A 17,578-nucleotide genomic window follows, 5' to 3' on the forward strand; every position below is an offset into this window, starting at 1 on the left:
AATGACTGAATTCTGCTTTTCACAAAGCAACTGAGTCTAAGTGTTTAAGTGGCAACAGATTGGCACCCATGTCCTTTCGCTCCAAATCCCTGATTATTTCCAGCATCCCAGGACTGCCTTCATTTTTCTCCCATTGTTTGAACCACAGACAGAGGAACAACCACCCACGAGGAAGATGTGTGTACTGCTTCCATTACCTTTGTAAATGAACTTCATTCCAGAACCTGACAGTCAGAGATCACAGAGAGAAATGTGACACGGTAAGACTATAGTGAGGCAAGGAGGAACTTTATGGATCATGGAAGGGTTTCGGGGATTCTAGCCTATCTAAAGCATCTGAAGATCTAGCCCCCAGAAAAAGCGCCACCAATGGGTTTCCATGTCTGTTGAAATGCTTGTAGAAGTCCTGATGGTGCTGTCAGGTAAGCTAACCTCAAGGTCGATGAAGGTTGAAACCTACCAAGAGCTCCAGGGAGAAATATGAAGCTATCTCCATCCATAAACATAGCCTTTACTCACTCACTCACTCACTCACTCACTCACTCACCCAAACAATGCCATCACGTCGATTCTGACACATACCCAGTGATGTACAGGGTTATGCACTGGGCTATTAACTGCAAGGGCAGGAGCTGGAAACCACAAGTCTCTCTGCAGGAGAAGATGAGACTTTCTACTCCCCTTCAGAGTTACGGCCTCAGAAGCCCATAGATGCAGCTTTACTCTATCCTACAGGGTCATCACGAGTTCGAATTACAACTTTGAAAAACTTACGTAGGAGTCCTATGACTCAGAGTGGCCTAAATGGTGGTGGAGGTTTCTATTATAGGTTTGTATTTCTGAAAAATATCTCATCACTGAAAATTTTAGCTATAGAATTATTTTAATTTAGTGAAAATGAAATTAACAAGTGTGATATGAAAAAAGTGGGTAAATCAATGGGGACAGTGTCCTAAAGGACAGTTGTTTCTCTACTCACCTCACCTTGACTCCTAGCTGAGTGAGGCCCTGGTGACGGGGGATCACAACACATCTATGTTGCATAGGATGACGAATGGTTTTGTTGCATGGTAAAAGCATGGTGAGTTATTAAAATATAAACACATTTCACAAAGCTTGCCTTAGATTATAAGTTAGTAAAAGAAACTAATATTTCATAGGCAAAAAAGGAATGTATACTTGGCATATGATATAATAAAGTGAAATTCTGTAAATAAAGAAAATAAGTAGTTTAAATGGCACTACCACATAAACCTAATGGCAAGTGAATTTTACATTTGGAAAGACATCTAAAAGACAATATTGATGAATATTTGATGAATATTTAGAGACAATAATAAAAGACAAAGACATGATTCTTTTGGAAAAGGGATCCAAACAGCACTTTCAGCCATGTAAAAGAAACAGACCCAAACTAATTCATTATGCACAGAGGCTAATCCAAGACAGATGGAAATGATTGAGGTGCAGTGACCTGGTTATCTTCCCATGTATGCTCACTAGGAGCACTGGTGGCCGACTGGGCTATAGACTGGGCTGTGACCCACACGGTAAGCAGTTTGAAACCACCAGCCATTCTGTGGGAGAAAGAAATGGGTTTCTATACTGGTAGAAATGTCCATTCTTGGGAGACCACGGGGGTAGCTTTATTCTGTCTTATAGGGTTGCTGGCTTGGACTTCAATGGTACTGTTTGGAATCTTTGAGTTCTCACTAGTGAGGCACACAATTGCATTTGTTTCAGTGATTTTGTTTTTCATTCCCTCAACTAGTACTCAAAGCATCCCCATTTGGTAAGGATGGTATCCTCTCGGTATACACTATGTGACTTTCCCCAAATCTCTGAGCTGTAACTCCTGGTTTATATGGCAAATCATGTCCCTTCGAGAATGAAATGATCAATGTTGACCGTCTCTCCTGTCCAGGGAACACTTAGAAAAAATTCAGGGAAAAATTATAGATAATTTCTACAACAGACCATTGGACTCAAAATATTTGAAGTGTATCGTATTTTATAAAGGAGGAAGGCAGGGCTTTCTACTGTTCCCGTGGAGTTGCAGTCTGAAACCCACAGAGGGCGCTCTAGGAGTCGGTACTCACTCCATGGTAATGAGTTTGGTTTCTCGGATGTTAAAATAACTTGGAGATAAAATAACAAGTATATACGGAGATTAACTACATTCTGCTGGTCCCTCCATTAAATTCTTCAAAAGCAAGCAAACACATACATTCATTAGGAATACCTTGTCTCTGTTGTGCTTATTGGCTGTGCAGTCTTTGCCATGTTGTATACTCTAAGTCCCGTCTCTTAAGCTGTAAAAATGGAGATCACTGCTACCAAATTCTTAGAGTTTTGATGGCTATTGCATGTTTGGAAAAGACAGTAAGCTCAATCAATATTGGACATTATTATAAGCAAGAAGGACTTATTTATTAAAGATTTCAGTTTCTGCATCCATGGGCTTATTCCAAACAAGCAATTCAACATATCACTGTGATCAGTGAATGACTGCAGACAAGTTTTCTCAGTGATGCCTTAGTTTCATTGGGACACCATTAAAAAATGAAGAAGAAAGAAAAAGTCCAATCAACTAAAACAGTGGTTTTGAGGGAGTCTACTGGTCCAGATAATTCAAAATAGAAAATTCTGCTCAGAAGGTTATGGTGACTAATTTGGGGGATATTTTGACAGATCTTCTCAAAGGACACAGGAGCCCTGACAGTGCAGTGGGCTCTCCAGTGGGCTGTTAAATGCAAGGATGGCAGTGTGATACGACCAGTTGCTCTGAAGGACCGAGAGAAGGCTTTCTACTCCTGTCAAGAGGAACTTGTTTTGTTATCTTACAGATACACCTGGGGAAGAAGGCTGTTGCATTTAAAGCTTACCTACAAATTATCTTTTTTTTTTCAAACTGGAATAAAGGCTCATATAGAGATGGATTTTTCCCCACCATTACTTTAATTATATTTCCCTTCTCTTGTCAAGAAGCAAGCATATGCTAGTCTCGCCAGAGGAAGAAAATACATTTCTACAACTGGAAATTCCCCCAGTTCCCAGTTCGTCATCATTACACAAGTTATTGCACAGTTCATTGGTCGCTGAATCACAGGATGAGCTCAGGTTGTTTTTTCCTTGGGACAAACTTTCTGGCAAGACAAACAGAAACAGTGTTTACTACTAAAACTTCTAGAGAATGGTTTTACACAGATTGCAATCCTTTGTAGATGACCTGTGATAAGAATTTCATCATGTGCATTTGAACATCCTGCATGTAATCTGTGGGCTTCAAAACAGGGGGGCCCCACCATCTACCCACTAGAGAGCACACAGCAAAGCCAGAGAAGAGCTACTGGAGAACAGGCTGGAAGATAATCTTGCTTTTCAAATTACCCAGCTCACTGTAGACTACCAAAATGACCCAAACCGTTTTCAAAGCCATATTACTACAGTTTCTAGAGTAAAAGTCTACAGGGTAGTAAAAGTATAATAAAGCTAGCCAAAGAGTCTGGATTGTGTTGTTAAAAATGAAGTAGCTCCCAATGTAAAATGTGCCTGTAAATTTTTATAAATCTGGGACACATGTCACGGCTCTACTTGTACTTCAAAAATATCTGTGATTTTAGAAAAGTCAGAGAGATTCAAAGTGAGTGGTCAGAGGGGAGAAAGGGGTTCTGGGATAGAATGACAGGTTCTATCCTCACAGATTGTAACAAAAGTCAAGCTAAGGAGAAGGAAAACGATCAAGACCACAGCTTCAGAAGAAGCAGTAAGGGAGGATAGAAAAATAAAAGTGTGGGGGTGAGGGGTGTATATCTATAACACTTTAAGCAACGAACTCACAGGTTTACTAAAGGAATTCCCACTAATGCTTTTTTCTGTGTCCAAAGTTAACTTGATGAATATCAAAAGGAAAGTTAATGTTTAAACAGTCCTCCCCACATCTGCTACTTCCATAAAGTCTGTGCAATTGTCCTAAATCCAAAGTGAAGACGGGCACAGGGCCAGATGTCAGAAGAAACAGGCCTTCCTGAATTTCCAAGGCTCATGATATGTTCCTTGGGCCAAAGAGCTGTGGAGGCTGCTTGTCTTAATTGTGACCCACTCTAACCCTGGTGTGAGTAATGGAGGAGTGGGGAATCCACTCACCTCGATCGTGAGCTCAGCCCTAACGTCTGTGGCAAGGCCCCTTGGCAAGGCCAGGCTAATAACAGGTGTCAAGAGGGAACCCTTTTTCTTTCTCTTTCTAAAAACCATTTTATGGGGGGCTCATACAACTCTCGTCACAATACATACATAACATCCTTTGTGTCAAGCACATTTATACATTTGTTGCCATCATCATTCTCAAAACAGTTGCTTTCTATTTGAGCCCCTGGTATCAGCTCCTCATTTTAGCCCTCCCTCTCTCTCCCTCCCAAACCCTTGGTCATTTATAAATTATTATTATTTTGTCATGTCTTACACTGCCCGATGTCTCTTCACCCACTTTTCTGTTGTCCACTCCCCCAGGGAGGGGGGTTATATGTAGATCATTGTGATCGGTTCCCCCTTTCTCCTCCCCCCCTTCCCGTTACCATCCTGGTATCACTCCCATTAATGGTCCTGAGGGTTTTATCCATCCTGAATTCCCTGTGTTACTGGCTCTTATCTGTACCAGTGTACATGCTCTGGTCTAGACATATTCATAAGGTAGAATTGGGATCATGAAGGTATGGGGTTGGGACAGGGAGAGCATTAAGGAACCAGAGAAAAGTTGTATATTTCATTGGTGCTATACTGCACCCTGACTGGCCCATCTCCTCCCTGCAACCCTTCTGTAAGGGAATGTCCAGTTGCCTACCGATGGGCTTTGGGTCTCTACTCTGCACTCCCCCTCATTCACAATGACATGATTTTTTGTCTTTTGATGCCTGATACCTGATCCTATCGAAAGCTCATGATCACACAGGCTGCTGTGTTACTTCCATGTGGGCTTTGTTTTCTCAGCTAGATGCCCGCTTATTTATCTTCAAGTCTTTAAGACCCCAGACGCTATATCTTTTGATAGCTGGGCACCATCAGCTTTCTTCACCACATTTGCTTATGCACCCATTTTGTCTTCAGCGAATGTGTTTTGAAGGTGAGTATCTCTGAGTGCCGAATTATTAGAATAAAGTGTTCTTGTGTTGAGGGACTACTTGAGTAGAGGCCCAATGTCCATCTGCTACCTTAATTCTAAACCTATAAATATATGCACATAGATCTATTTCTCCATCATCATATATAAATATATTTACATATGTACATGCCTGCATTTAGACCTCTATAAATGCCTTTTGCCTCCTAGTTCTTTCCTCTATTTCCTTTTACTTTCCTCTTGTCCCACTATCATGTTCAGCCTTCATTTGGGTTTCAGTAATTCCTCTCAGTTACGTTGTCATTGATCAAGCCCTACTTGGCCTCCTACACCCTCCTTGCCATCGATTTTGGATCACTTATTGTTCCCTTGTCCCTGGTGTGTTAACACCCACTTCCTTTCCCCCATCGCCCTCCCATGTCCCTCCGGGACCTTCAGTCCCGTTGTTTTCTCCTCCGGATTGTTTATCCCACCTATCTTATCTAGATAGACCTGCAGAGACAATAATATGCACAAAAAAACAAGACAGAACAAAAGAAAGCAACAGAAGAAAACAAAACAACAACAACAAAAACCAATGACACAAAAAAGAAAAGCCTTTTTCTAGTTCATGGCCTGTTTGTTGACCTTTAGGAGTGTTTTCTGATCAAGTCAGATGGGGTGCCATGCCCTGGCTCCAAAGCCTATTTTTGGTATTCCCTGGGGACTTGGACGCTCTGTTCCCCTTGCTGTTCTGTTTCACACCCTTAGTGTTTTGTCTCAGTATGGTGGGGTCAGATTGGGCACAATTCTCAGTGTTGTCCCCTGTAGCACTATGGGTCAGTGAGGGACATCGTGTCTCATAGTGGGGCTGGCCCTATGGTCCTCTCTGTGCTTTGGCTGCTCCAAGTGGGAATATCATCCTCAGGGCTTGGTGGTCCAAGCTGTGCTCCACTCTCTCTTCCTCTCCCTTCATTTGCTCCTGTGTACTCTGATCGGACAACGCCCTCTCCCTGAGCTGCAGCTTCACTGCTGGCCTCTCAAGTGATTTTTTCTGTGGGGAGGAGGTCTGTCCACGTAGTTGGGATTAGGGGCCCCTTAGACCTCTCTATTGGTGAGCGAACACTTTTCTCAGAAGAGAAAATGAACTCTTAACATTGAGATACGAAGAGCACATTATACTAAAAAGAACTAAAACATGATTAACTGTAAGAATTGGTCCTGTTATATCACCTGTCCTATATTGTTCACAGTTGCCTACTTGGTTTATAAATCTTCCACGTCACCTTTTATCCATGATCGTGTGTGCGCTGTGCTTTCTGCGCCTCAAGCAGTCACAGTCCATGCCTGTGGGTCGGCCTATTCTTTGCTTCTCAAGACCATTTCGATAAAAGAACTGAGGCCTGAAAGCATGTCCGGCTTTTCTCCTCTTCCGTTTTGCTTCACACCTCCATCTATATGGTTTGGACTCTCAGATGTGAAAGCTCCCACTCTCACCACCTCCTCTTCCTCGGCATGGGGGGGAGTATGCTGGTATCAGCTGATGGTTGCAAATAGGCTTGAGGGAATAAGCTGAATGCTACACCTTAAGAGAGAGCTTGACCCTGGAATTAAATGCATTATCCCAGTCAATAATAGAGATGTTTGCTATGGCTTGTTTCCCATAGCCATTGTCCTGTGTTTATACATCTTTCAGGAATGTTATAAGAAGGTCAAGGCAGGATTCAGAGGTACCTAGTTTCCCAGGTCTTGCTATCAGTATGAAAGCATTATCATAAACTGCTTTATGTACAGTCTCTTTTAAGCTTCTCTTGAATGCTTAAAGAGAATCTTAGAGAAAGAAATGATGCGAAGCTGTTTCCTCTATCCCATGAGACTATTTGCTAGATTCCCATTGGCCTAACTTAACTTCTCCAATGTAACTGTAATCAGTGACTGAGTCTTTTCATCATTTCTAGTAACATCTATTACTGATAATGGCTCTTTAGTGTAGGTTTATCCTGTTCTGGGAAAGTCATTACTTACAAAGAATAACCTCAATGTTATGTGAGGCTGTTCTCTGCTAGGCCACACCTGTGAAATCAGAGCGCATCTGAAGGTGTCTGAAATGCATCTTCAGAGTTCTTCCAAGAAATCATTTGGATGTTGGATTTTCACTCACACATTCAACATAAAATCACTGAGCCCCATTTCAGTGACAGATACTAGAAAATGAGTAGAAGGTATCATGAAGTGCTATTTCAGACAGGGTCTTTCTGGAAGGTCTTCATGAGGAGCAGTCATGAGAACTGAGACTAAGAGATGAGAGCCAAGCATTGGTTCTTGGGGTAGACTGTCCCAGCTTGGAGAAGATAGTGTGCAAAAACTGTTGGATCAAGCATGAGGTTGGTGTGTTCAAGGAACAGACAAAAGACTGACTCTCTGGAGCACTGTTACAAGGGAGGATGAGAAAAGGTGATGAGTGAGTCAGGCTGAGGCAAATCCTTTAAGGCAGTCAGTCAGACTGACTCTACCGTGGAAAGTCATCACTGAGTTTTCGTCTTGGGAGTGGCTTTATTTGATTCATGTCCTTTAAAGTTTACACTGGTTGCTATGAGGAGAATGAAGAAGAAAAGGCAACAAGGGCATTTAAAAACCAGGTGGGAAGCTGTGACCGTCGCCCATGTGAGAGCCAGAACTGACTTTGGTCACAGTGGCGGTTCTACACAAAATGCTCACTGCCATTGGTTTGATTCTGACTCATAGTGACCTTCAATAGGGTTTTGGGGTCTCTAAACCTGTACAGAGCAGAGAGCCTCATCTTTCTCCTAAGTAGTGACTAGTGGTTTTGAACCTTTCAATCCAACACTTACCCAACATCCATAGGGTGGGGTTGTGGTAGAGAATGTTGCTGATGAGTCTATTCTGACCCCAAGCCCCAAGTGACCCTATAGGTTGAAGTAGAACTGCCCCATAGTTTTTCCAAGACTGTAATCTTTATTGAAACAGACTACTATATCTTTCTTCTATGGAGTAGCTGGTGGTTTGAACCACCAACTGCTTGGTTACCAGCCAAGTACTTAAGCACTATGCCACTGGGGGTCCTGGAAGTAGGAGAGAAAAGGTCAGATATAATGTGTGTTTGGTGATAGGGTCAACAGGACTAGATAATGGATAACTTGTTTCAGACATGCAAGAAAAAGAGGAGCCAAGGATTTGGGGCCTGATCAAATGATCCAGATGATGAGAGATTTCTTTTCCTTCAGTTAAATTTGGTAGGCATTAAAAAAAAGTTGCTATGTTTATTAAGACACTAACATGGAGATGTTGAATACATTGTTTAATATGGGAGCCAGATGCTCAGAAAAAAAATAGGGGAGATGTAATATAGTGTGTCATTAGCAACTTCACCTGCTAAATTTCAAAATCAAGATAAACTAAAATATATTTCTAATGCCCTTGCCAAGGAGTTATGGCTATTGAAGCATGGTTTAGTAATTGATAGAGATAGAACCCTCTCATGTTCCAAATACTGTATTAATTGCTAATCCCTGGATTTCCAACCAGACCGGTCCTATCCATCTAGCTGAGTGGACCGAAGACATGCGGGTGGATGGACATGCTCTGTCTCCCACACACACTGCTTCTCTAGTCTCCTTGAATTACTCAACGTTCTTCTCCAACATTTAAAGTGATCGTATCCAACAATGAAATCCAATTAACCGTTTACCTCCTCCAGGAAGCTTCTAAGACACTCCTCTCTCTAGGGATAATTTCCTTTTGTTTCCTCAACACAGAAACAGGCATGTTCGAACTGTTTGTGAATTCAGCTGTCTGGCGATCCAAAGATAAGTTCACCCAGAAACTAAGTTGTAAATTATAGCTGTCCTTTGATCAGCAGACAAGAGCACATTTAATCATTCAAAACAGACGAGAGATGGAGACAGGGAATTGAAGGTCCAGGTCTACTGGGGATGGTCTGGACCTGCTGTGGCACAAGGAGGGAAGGTTCCAGGGTCAGCCAACACTGTCCGCTAGGGATCATCATCTCGAGGGGAGAAAAAGCTATTAAATACAACTTCCAGAACTATTGGATTTGTCTTCAATTGATTTTCATTACTAAATGGACAACTTAAACCAGAAACAGAAATACACATTCCCATCTCGAGCGAGGAAGGTGATGTTTGCCATTAGGGGAATAAAAGGCCATGGTTTATAAACATAGTCACTACCCAGTGCTAACAGATCAGGTGTGCTTTTCAACAAAAATAAAAGAAGCTACATATGCCAGGAGAAGTCAGCTCTGTAAAAATTTGCAGAGACGTTTGTGAGAAGCCTTTACCACATGTTGTTGTTAAAGCAAACAACTAGTTCCAACAGGTGGGAACTAGTAACTCCATGCGCAACGCTGCCTAGTCCAGCACCGTCTGCACGATTGCTGTTATGTTTGAGCCGCTGTTGCAGCCACTGTGCCAAGCCACCTGGTTAAGGAGCTTCCTCTCTGTCGCTGTCCCCTCTCACCTAGCATGATGTCCATTTCCATACACTCATCTCTCCGGATAACATGTCCCAAGCATGTGCAGTAAAGTCTCACTATCCTCGTTTCTCTCTCGCTCTCTCTTTTTATTTTTAAATCATTTTATTGGGGGCTCTTACAGCTCTTATCACACTCCATGCATACATCCATTGTGTCAAGCACATGTGTACATATGTGGCCATCATCATTTCCAAAACATTTTCTTTCTACTTGAGCCCTTGGTATCAGCTCCTCATTTTTTTCCCTCCCTCCCCCACTCTCCCTCGCTCATGAACCCTTGATCATTTATAAACTATTAGTATTTTCATGTCTTACACTGACCCCACTGTCTCCCTTCACCCACTATTCTTTTGTTCCTCCTTTGGGAGTGGGGTCTGGGGGGGTTTTACGTCGATCCTTGTGTTCAGTTCCCCTTTTCTCCCACCTTCCCCTTCTGGGGAACCCAGATTTGTAAGTTAGGATGGGGGTCATGATAGTGGGCAGGTCAGGAAGCATTAAAGAACTAGAGGAATGTTGTATGTTTTGTCAGTGCAATACTGCACACTGGCTGGCTCATTCCTCCCTTATGACCCTTTTGTGAGGGGGATGTCCAATTGTCTACAGATGAGCTTTGGGTCTCTACTCTGCCCTCCCCCTCTTTCACATAGATATGATCTTTTTGTTCTGGGTCTTTGATGCCTGATACCTGGTCCCATCGATACCTCATCCTCTTGATTGCACAGGCTAGTGTGCTTCTTCCATGTGGGCTTTGTTGCTTCTCAGCTAGATGGCCGCTTGTTTATCTTCAAGCCTTTAAGACCAAGACTATATCTTTTGATAGCCAGGCACCATCTGTTTTCTACACTACATTTGTTCATGCACCCATTTTGTCTTCAGTGATCATGTTGGGAAGGTGAGCATCACAAAGTGCCAGGTTATTAGAACAAAGTGTTCTTGCATTGAGAGGGCACTTGAGTGGAGGCCCAGTGTCCATCTGCTGCCTTAATACTTAATATATAGATATATGTATGTAGATATATTTCCCTATCATTATATATAAATATGTTTACATACATACATGCCTGTATTTACACCTCTATAAATGTCCTTTGCCTCCTAGTTATTTTCTCTCTTTCCTTTTACTTTTCCCTTGTCCTACTATCATATTTGGCCTTAATTCGGCTTTTGTTAATTCCTCTTGACTACATTGCACTTGATCAAGCCCCAACAGGCATCCCATGCCCTCCTTGTCATCGATTTTAGATCATTTGTTTTTCCCCTGACCCTGGCTAAATCCTTCCTTTCCCCCGCCTCCCCCTCTCCCATGACCACCCCCCCATCCCCTTCTCCCTGCCCCGACCGCTGGAACCATCGGTCCAACTGTTTTCTCCTGAAAATTTCAATGTTCTTTTGGTAGTCTATGATATTTTCAATAGTCTTCACCAGTACCATAATTCAAATGCTCTGAGTATTCTTCAGTCTTCATTAGTCAATGTCCAACTTTCACATGTATATGAGGCAACTAATAATAGCATGACTTGGGTCAAGTACACCTTAGTACTCAAAGTAACATCCTTACTCTTCAATACATCTTGTGCAGCAGATGTACCCAATACAACACATCATTTAATCTGTTAACTGCTGCTTTTATGAGTATTGATTGTAGATACAAGCAAGATGAAATCCTGCCAACTTCAATCTTTTCTCCATTTATCATGATGTAACCTATTGGTCCAGTTGTGAAGAATTTTGCTTTCTTTATACTAAGTTGTAATCCATATTGAAGGCTGCCATCCTTCCAATTGTCAGTTGGTAGTACTGTGGTGACCTGTGTGTTGCTGTGATGCTGAAATCTATGTCGCGAGTGTTTCAAATACCAGCAGGGTCATCCACGGCAGCCAGGTTTCAGCACAGCTTCGAGATTAAGAACAGACTAGGAAAAGGGATGGGTTGTACCTTGCTGAGGAATCAGCCATGAAGACCTGATGCAGAGCAGGGGGACAGTGTCAGATACTGAAAACCTTGCGGGTAACAGCAGAGCATCGCCAGCTATCGTACCCAGAGAGAAGCCACTCAAGTTGAGAGGCATTCAAATATGACTGAGGGAGAGCTGCCCTCTTACACAGAGCTGATGGTGACAACGACATGGTTGAAGTAAAGTTTTCAAGACCTGCATTAGCTGATGAGGTCTGACTCAAAACGAGAAGCAATAGCTCCAAATATCTATTCAGAATAGGAATGGGGAATGTACAAATTATGAATGTAGGAAAATTGGAAGACATCAGAAATGAAATGGACCACATAAAGATCAAGATTGTCGGCATCAGTGAGCTGAAATGCACTGGTACTGGCCATATTGAATTCGACAGTCATACAGCTTAATCTGTTGAGAATAACAAATTCAAGATAAATGGGATCATATACTTTGTGTCCAAACAGGACATTTCACGATCTAAGTTGAAGTACAATGCTGTCTGTGATAGGTTGATATCTATATGCCTACAAGGAAGTCCAGTTATTACAACTTTTATTCAAATCTCCATACCAACCACAAAAGCTAGTGATGAAGAAATTCTACCAATTTCTTCCATCTGAAATCCATCAAACACGCAAGGAAGATGATTATAATACGAAACTAAGAAATGAGGAGGAGGGAAGAAGAGTAGCTAAAATGTGTGGTCTTGGTGATGGAAACGAAGGTGGAGTGTGCATAATAGAATTTTGCAAAACCAATGATTTCTTATTTGCAAACACCTTTTTCAACAGTGTAAAGTGGGACTATGCAGTTGACTTCTCCAGATCAAATGCCTAGAAATCTAAGTGACTGCATATGTGGTAAGATTCTATGGAGAAGCTCAATAGCATCAGCAAAACCAAGCCAAGGACTGACTATGGAACAGATCCTCAGTAGCTCATATATATGTGCAGGCTAAAGTTCAAGAAAATGAAAACAAACTCCTGAGAGCCTAAATACAAACGAGTCTGTCCCACCCGAATTTTGAGAACATCTCACGAACCGATTTGACACCTTGAACAGTAATGACCCGATGAGCTGTGGAATGATATCGCGGACAGCATACATGACGAAAGCAAAAGGTCATTAAAAAGAGAAAAATAAAGAAAAATCTAAAAATGATTCTTAAAATTAAAGGACGCATTTTCATTTGTGTATACTTCTAAACAGATATAAGCCATCTTGGTGGCGCTGGGGTTAAGGGCGCAGTTGCTAACTGAAAGCTCAGTAGTTCAAACCCACCAGCCCCTCCAGGGTACAAGAAAGCTGCAGTCTGTTTCTGCAGTGATCACAGCCTTGGAAACCCTAGGAGGCAGTTCAACTCTGTCCGATAGGAGAGCTAGGAGTTGGAATCTATTTGATGAAAAAGGATTTTGTTTTTAGTTATAGATGAGAGATCAATAGATCAATTAATCGATAGACAAGTAAGTGGATGTTAAATGGTCAAAGTGATATAACAAGTTTTATATGGATTTTTTAGAGGGCATTTTTTATTCAAGTCTAAAGAAAAGTACTCATACTGTAAATCATCTTATTAATTATTTTCTTACAGCTATCTATTCTCAAAGAAAGCCCTCAGTTTAGTAGGTCTGAAGGTTATCCATTAACAGTATAACGGGCACGAATTTAAATAAGCAATTGGAGTTAACTATTATTTATTTAGTTCTTTTAAAGTATTTATTTAGCATTTTTATTGAAAGTATAGAGAATAGAATATTCTTACCAGTTTCCCTTTGGGTTTATAAACTGTTGCACTGCATAGCCAAACTGTTCACTCGAAGGCCCGGAAAATATTTTTGCTTCAGGAAGCCCAACATTGTATGCCACACAACAATTTAAAAGCCCTATAAGAAAAAGAAAAATACAGTCCATATTTACAATTTATGAATATAAGTTTGTAATACAAATATCAAAACCACTATAAAAACTTGTCTGTTATAATGATTATACTTCCTATGGATGTTTATCAAAATTTAATGGCTATTGCTTTTTAAGTACTTATTTGGATCCTGGTGTGATGCTAAGTACTTTATATGCATGATTTATTATCTCATTAGTTCAAAGATATGGTCACTAATAAATATTGACTTCATTTTGCAAAGATTTTAAGGTTCTCAGAAATAAGCAAGGAGCCCTGGTGGCTGAGTGAATTATGCCCTGGCCTGCTAACCACAAGATCAGAAGTTCAAATCCAACAGTGGCTCTGTAGGATAAAGATGAGACGTTCAACTCCTCTAACGATTAACAGCTTCTGAAACCTCTGTCCCACAGAGTTACTACGAGCAGAATCGACTTGATGGCATTGAGTTTTTGCATGTGAGTGAGGAGGTAAGCCTATCTCACTGCTGAACGGTGCTAGGGACAAAATCTGAACAGGGATTTTGCATTCAAGAGGCTTATCCTTTAAACCACCATTACATCTAAGTCTCCTTATGTAATTTGAGAGCTCTTTGTCCTTTCTAATCAATAAGACTCTGTCAGCTAGGCCTGAAGGATTGCTTCCATTTCTCCTAACTTCCCCTGAAGATATCTGAAAAATCACTCTAAAAAGTACTGCTTCCATCTTTGAAGGAGGTGGAAGCTCAGCGCTCCCTGAATGGTGTATCATCATCTTCCCGAAAGAACTCTTGAGGATGGAAAGGTAGGGGAAGAGGTCACATGCCTTTGACTCCAGTAGAAACTGCCGAAAGGTGGTTTCGTTTGGATGTTTCATTCTGAGCTATCCAGAAGGAATAAGCATTTTTTAAAGAAGAAAGAGAAGGACAGAACCAAAGACAAACAAGGAATGAACCTTAGTAGAAATGTTTGCGCAACTTTGTTTCTGATGGAAAAGGAATGGGAGAAAAGAGCACCCATATAAGCCAAGTTTTTCAGCACATTTTTTATGCAGTTTTTGTGGTAAAATTAGGTCCCTTGGTGGATATTTGGGTCGGCTTCTCCTCGACTACATATGGTAAGTTGATGAAATTTCCTTTCCCGTGACAATGATAGCATTAACATTGGTCGTCCTCTATTCTACAGAAAGAAAGGTCGTGTGACTACTAAGGCAGCCTATTGAGATAGTAGTTTCAGGTCATTTATAGACACTGAAGTCAGAGCAGGCACCTGTTCACATTAATAGCAATGTTCCATTAACAAATCTTTTCACAAAGAACATCCTACTTTCTGTGCAGCATTGAAAGTGTACACTATTTCATAAAGCTACGGTAGTGGCTATTGAAGTACTGCAAGACAATTGCTGGCTCATCTGTCATGCCTTCCTGTGTCTGGGGACTGATTCTCTAGAGTTTTCCAAATGCATAAGGAAGTCAACAGTGCTTCAGGGTTTAAAGAAGCTAATGCACCAAAATCTCTCTTCAAGAGGGATCCATCCATTCAATCAAAAGAACACACTTCATTATTTCTTAGAAAATGTACTGCCAAGAAGAAACATGCTCTCCAGAAGACTCAACAAAGCTCTGCAATAACACCTTTTTCTTCTACAGCTATTGCTCATGAGTACTTTTCATTTTGTTAACAAAAGAAGGGGGAAAAGCACAGCAAATGAAGCAGACACCCTTAATGGCCATTCAGCTTATTTGTGTTTGCAAACACAGTGCAGAGCTCAATGGACATTGTTTGAATATGTTGGCAATTATGTATCATACGAGTAAGAATTTGGGGAGATGATGCCAAACTGCTCCCACTGTTAAAATAGCTAATGGTAGAAAGAACACATCTGACTGTATACACAATGATCTCATTTCTCTCCATTAATGGAGCCTTGGCAGATCATGTTATGACATGAAATCACGGTGGAGTCCACTTTGCCTCTAGCAGTTTAAATTTTATTATATATACGTATGTATACACAAGCTATATATGTATGTGGGTATACACTCTATATACATTCTAATTTAGAAATTTATATCAGATCATTTCATCTACTTAAAATAGCTCAGTGCCTTACCACTGTGCTCAGAATAAAACGCAATCTCCTTACCATGATTTCAAAGGTTTTTCATGAGATGGCCCTCGGGTATCTTTCTGACCTCCTTGCACATGGCTTTCTTCCTGGCTCACATTATCCTCACGCACGGGCTTTCCTCTGTCCTTCAAACATGCTGAGCTTAGTCTGTCGATGACTCTGCAGTTGCCTGTCTTAGGGCCTGGACACTCTTATTCAGCACTTAAATCTTGCCACTCATTCACCATTTAGTTCTGTGCTAAAATAGGTCTCCTAAGAACATGTTCTAAAACTTATTGTGCAACTCTTATTGATGTGATTGAACTAGTAAATTGTATGATATGTGCTATATACCCCCCAAAAAATCTAATGGGGAAAAAAGATTTACGGTCTTGGAAGCCTTATAGATCCAGGTCCCATTCATTCTAAAAGATCACTATGAATCACAAATAAGCTGTCAACAGTGGGTTTGTTTGTTTGTTTGTTTGAATAAAGATTGTTGGGCATATTTGCAGCACAAATACATGTATGTGCACACCCACGTTCATCATAGCACTATTCATAATAGCAAATAGATGGAAAAAATCTAAGGGGGCATCAGTGAATGAACATATGAACAAACTTTGGTACATACACACAATGGAATACTGCACAACTTTAAAGGATAGTAAGGAATCCATAATATAGATGAACTTGAAGGATGTCATGCTGAAGGAAACTATTCAATCGCAAAGGGACAAGTATGATATGAAACCACTGTTGTAAAGATTCAAGAACAGGTTTTCACACAAAAATAAATAGACTTTGATCTTTACCAAAGATGGGGGGAAAAGGAAGAAAAAGAAAATGGAAAGGTGAGAGAGTACACAGGTGTTAACTTGAGAGAAGGGGATGCCATATACAAGAGAGGTGAGCAAGAAATGTTGGACACAGAACAAGACACTGGGAGATGTACAAGAATTAATAGCAATGGGAAAATACTAAGGCATACGCAATCCTGCAAGAGTGTGAGCTGAGTAGATGCTTAGCTAGACATACATACCGAGGATGTGTGGGAAGCAGAGAGGGTGCATACCCACAAATATGGGATTTGACAGAGTATATGCATGTAAGTGCTGAAAATATACCCATGAATGTGGCAGACCATACATAGGACGCAAATTCTAAACACTTTCTACACATAGTCAAACCCCTTGAGAAAATGAGTCCATGGGCCTGGGGGATCAGGAGCATAGTCTCAAATCACACCAAGATGTATTGGCACAATTTAGTTCACAAAGACCAAGGTCTACATCCTAGTGGGGTGAATCACATCAGGGATCTTAAAAGCTCCTGAGCAACATATAAGGTGCAACCATTGATGTCTCCTTGTTCAGGCAAAAAAAAAAAGGGCATGTGAGGAAATGGAAAGTAAACCTATGAAAACAATTGGATCAGTGGACTAACGGACCACCCAAGAGATACTCTCCACAACCCTGAGACCAGGAAGTAGAGCAATGGTACCTGTCTCCCACCAACAAACGTTCTGATAAGAATCACGTTAGAAGGTTCTGGACAGAGTGAAAAGACATTGAAGCAAAACTCAGGATGATAAAAGGGACCAGGTTCAATGGTCAGAGAGAGAGAGGGAGGGTCCCTGAGTTACCCCTCCACCCCAGTGATCCAATCATCAGCCATTTAAGATCAGAAGTGCAACATTTACCCAAGGACAAAGGGGGGTGAGAGAAGTCGGGCAACGGAAGCAGGAAACACAGGGGAAAGTAGAATGGTTGATGCTGCGTTCAGGGGATTCCAGCAGATGAGTTGAAACAGAGTGCATACGCATTGTCGCATATACAACTCAAGAGGCGCTCTGTACAAACTCTACATTCCCAGCTGTGACTAGGGCACAGTTTTCCAGTAAAATTCACCCAAACTTACTGTAAACATAAGCATTATATCTCCTGGAGAGTTAAACGGTTTCTGTTATTTCCCTAAGAAAAGGGGCATCATCTTTGATGAGGAAATGGTTTGTTATCGTTTTAGTTT

The 17,578-nt window shown here is 41.2% G+C and overlaps 1 protein-coding gene across 1 annotated transcript in view; it reads right to left on the minus strand.

Moving 5' to 3' along the window:
• ITGA2 (integrin subunit alpha 2) overlaps window positions 1-13,476 on the minus strand; it is a 99,523-nt gene extending 86,047 nt beyond the window's left edge. Inside the window, exon 1 of the mRNA XM_004703722.2 lies at window positions 13,328-13,476. Coding sequence (XP_004703779.2) covers window positions 13,328-13,476 — 149 coding nt within the window. The remainder of the gene's footprint in view (window positions 1-13,327) is intronic.
• Between the last annotated feature and the right edge of the window lie 4,102 nt (window positions 13,477-17,578).

The sequence above is a fragment of the Echinops telfairi genome, unplaced genomic scaffold, assembly GCF_000313985.2.
Source record: "Echinops telfairi isolate 266 unplaced genomic scaffold, ASM31398v2 ScPeMD7_7469;HRSCAF=8507_1, whole genome shotgun sequence".
Taxonomy (NCBI): domain Eukaryota; kingdom Metazoa; phylum Chordata; class Mammalia; order Afrosoricida; family Tenrecidae; genus Echinops; species Echinops telfairi.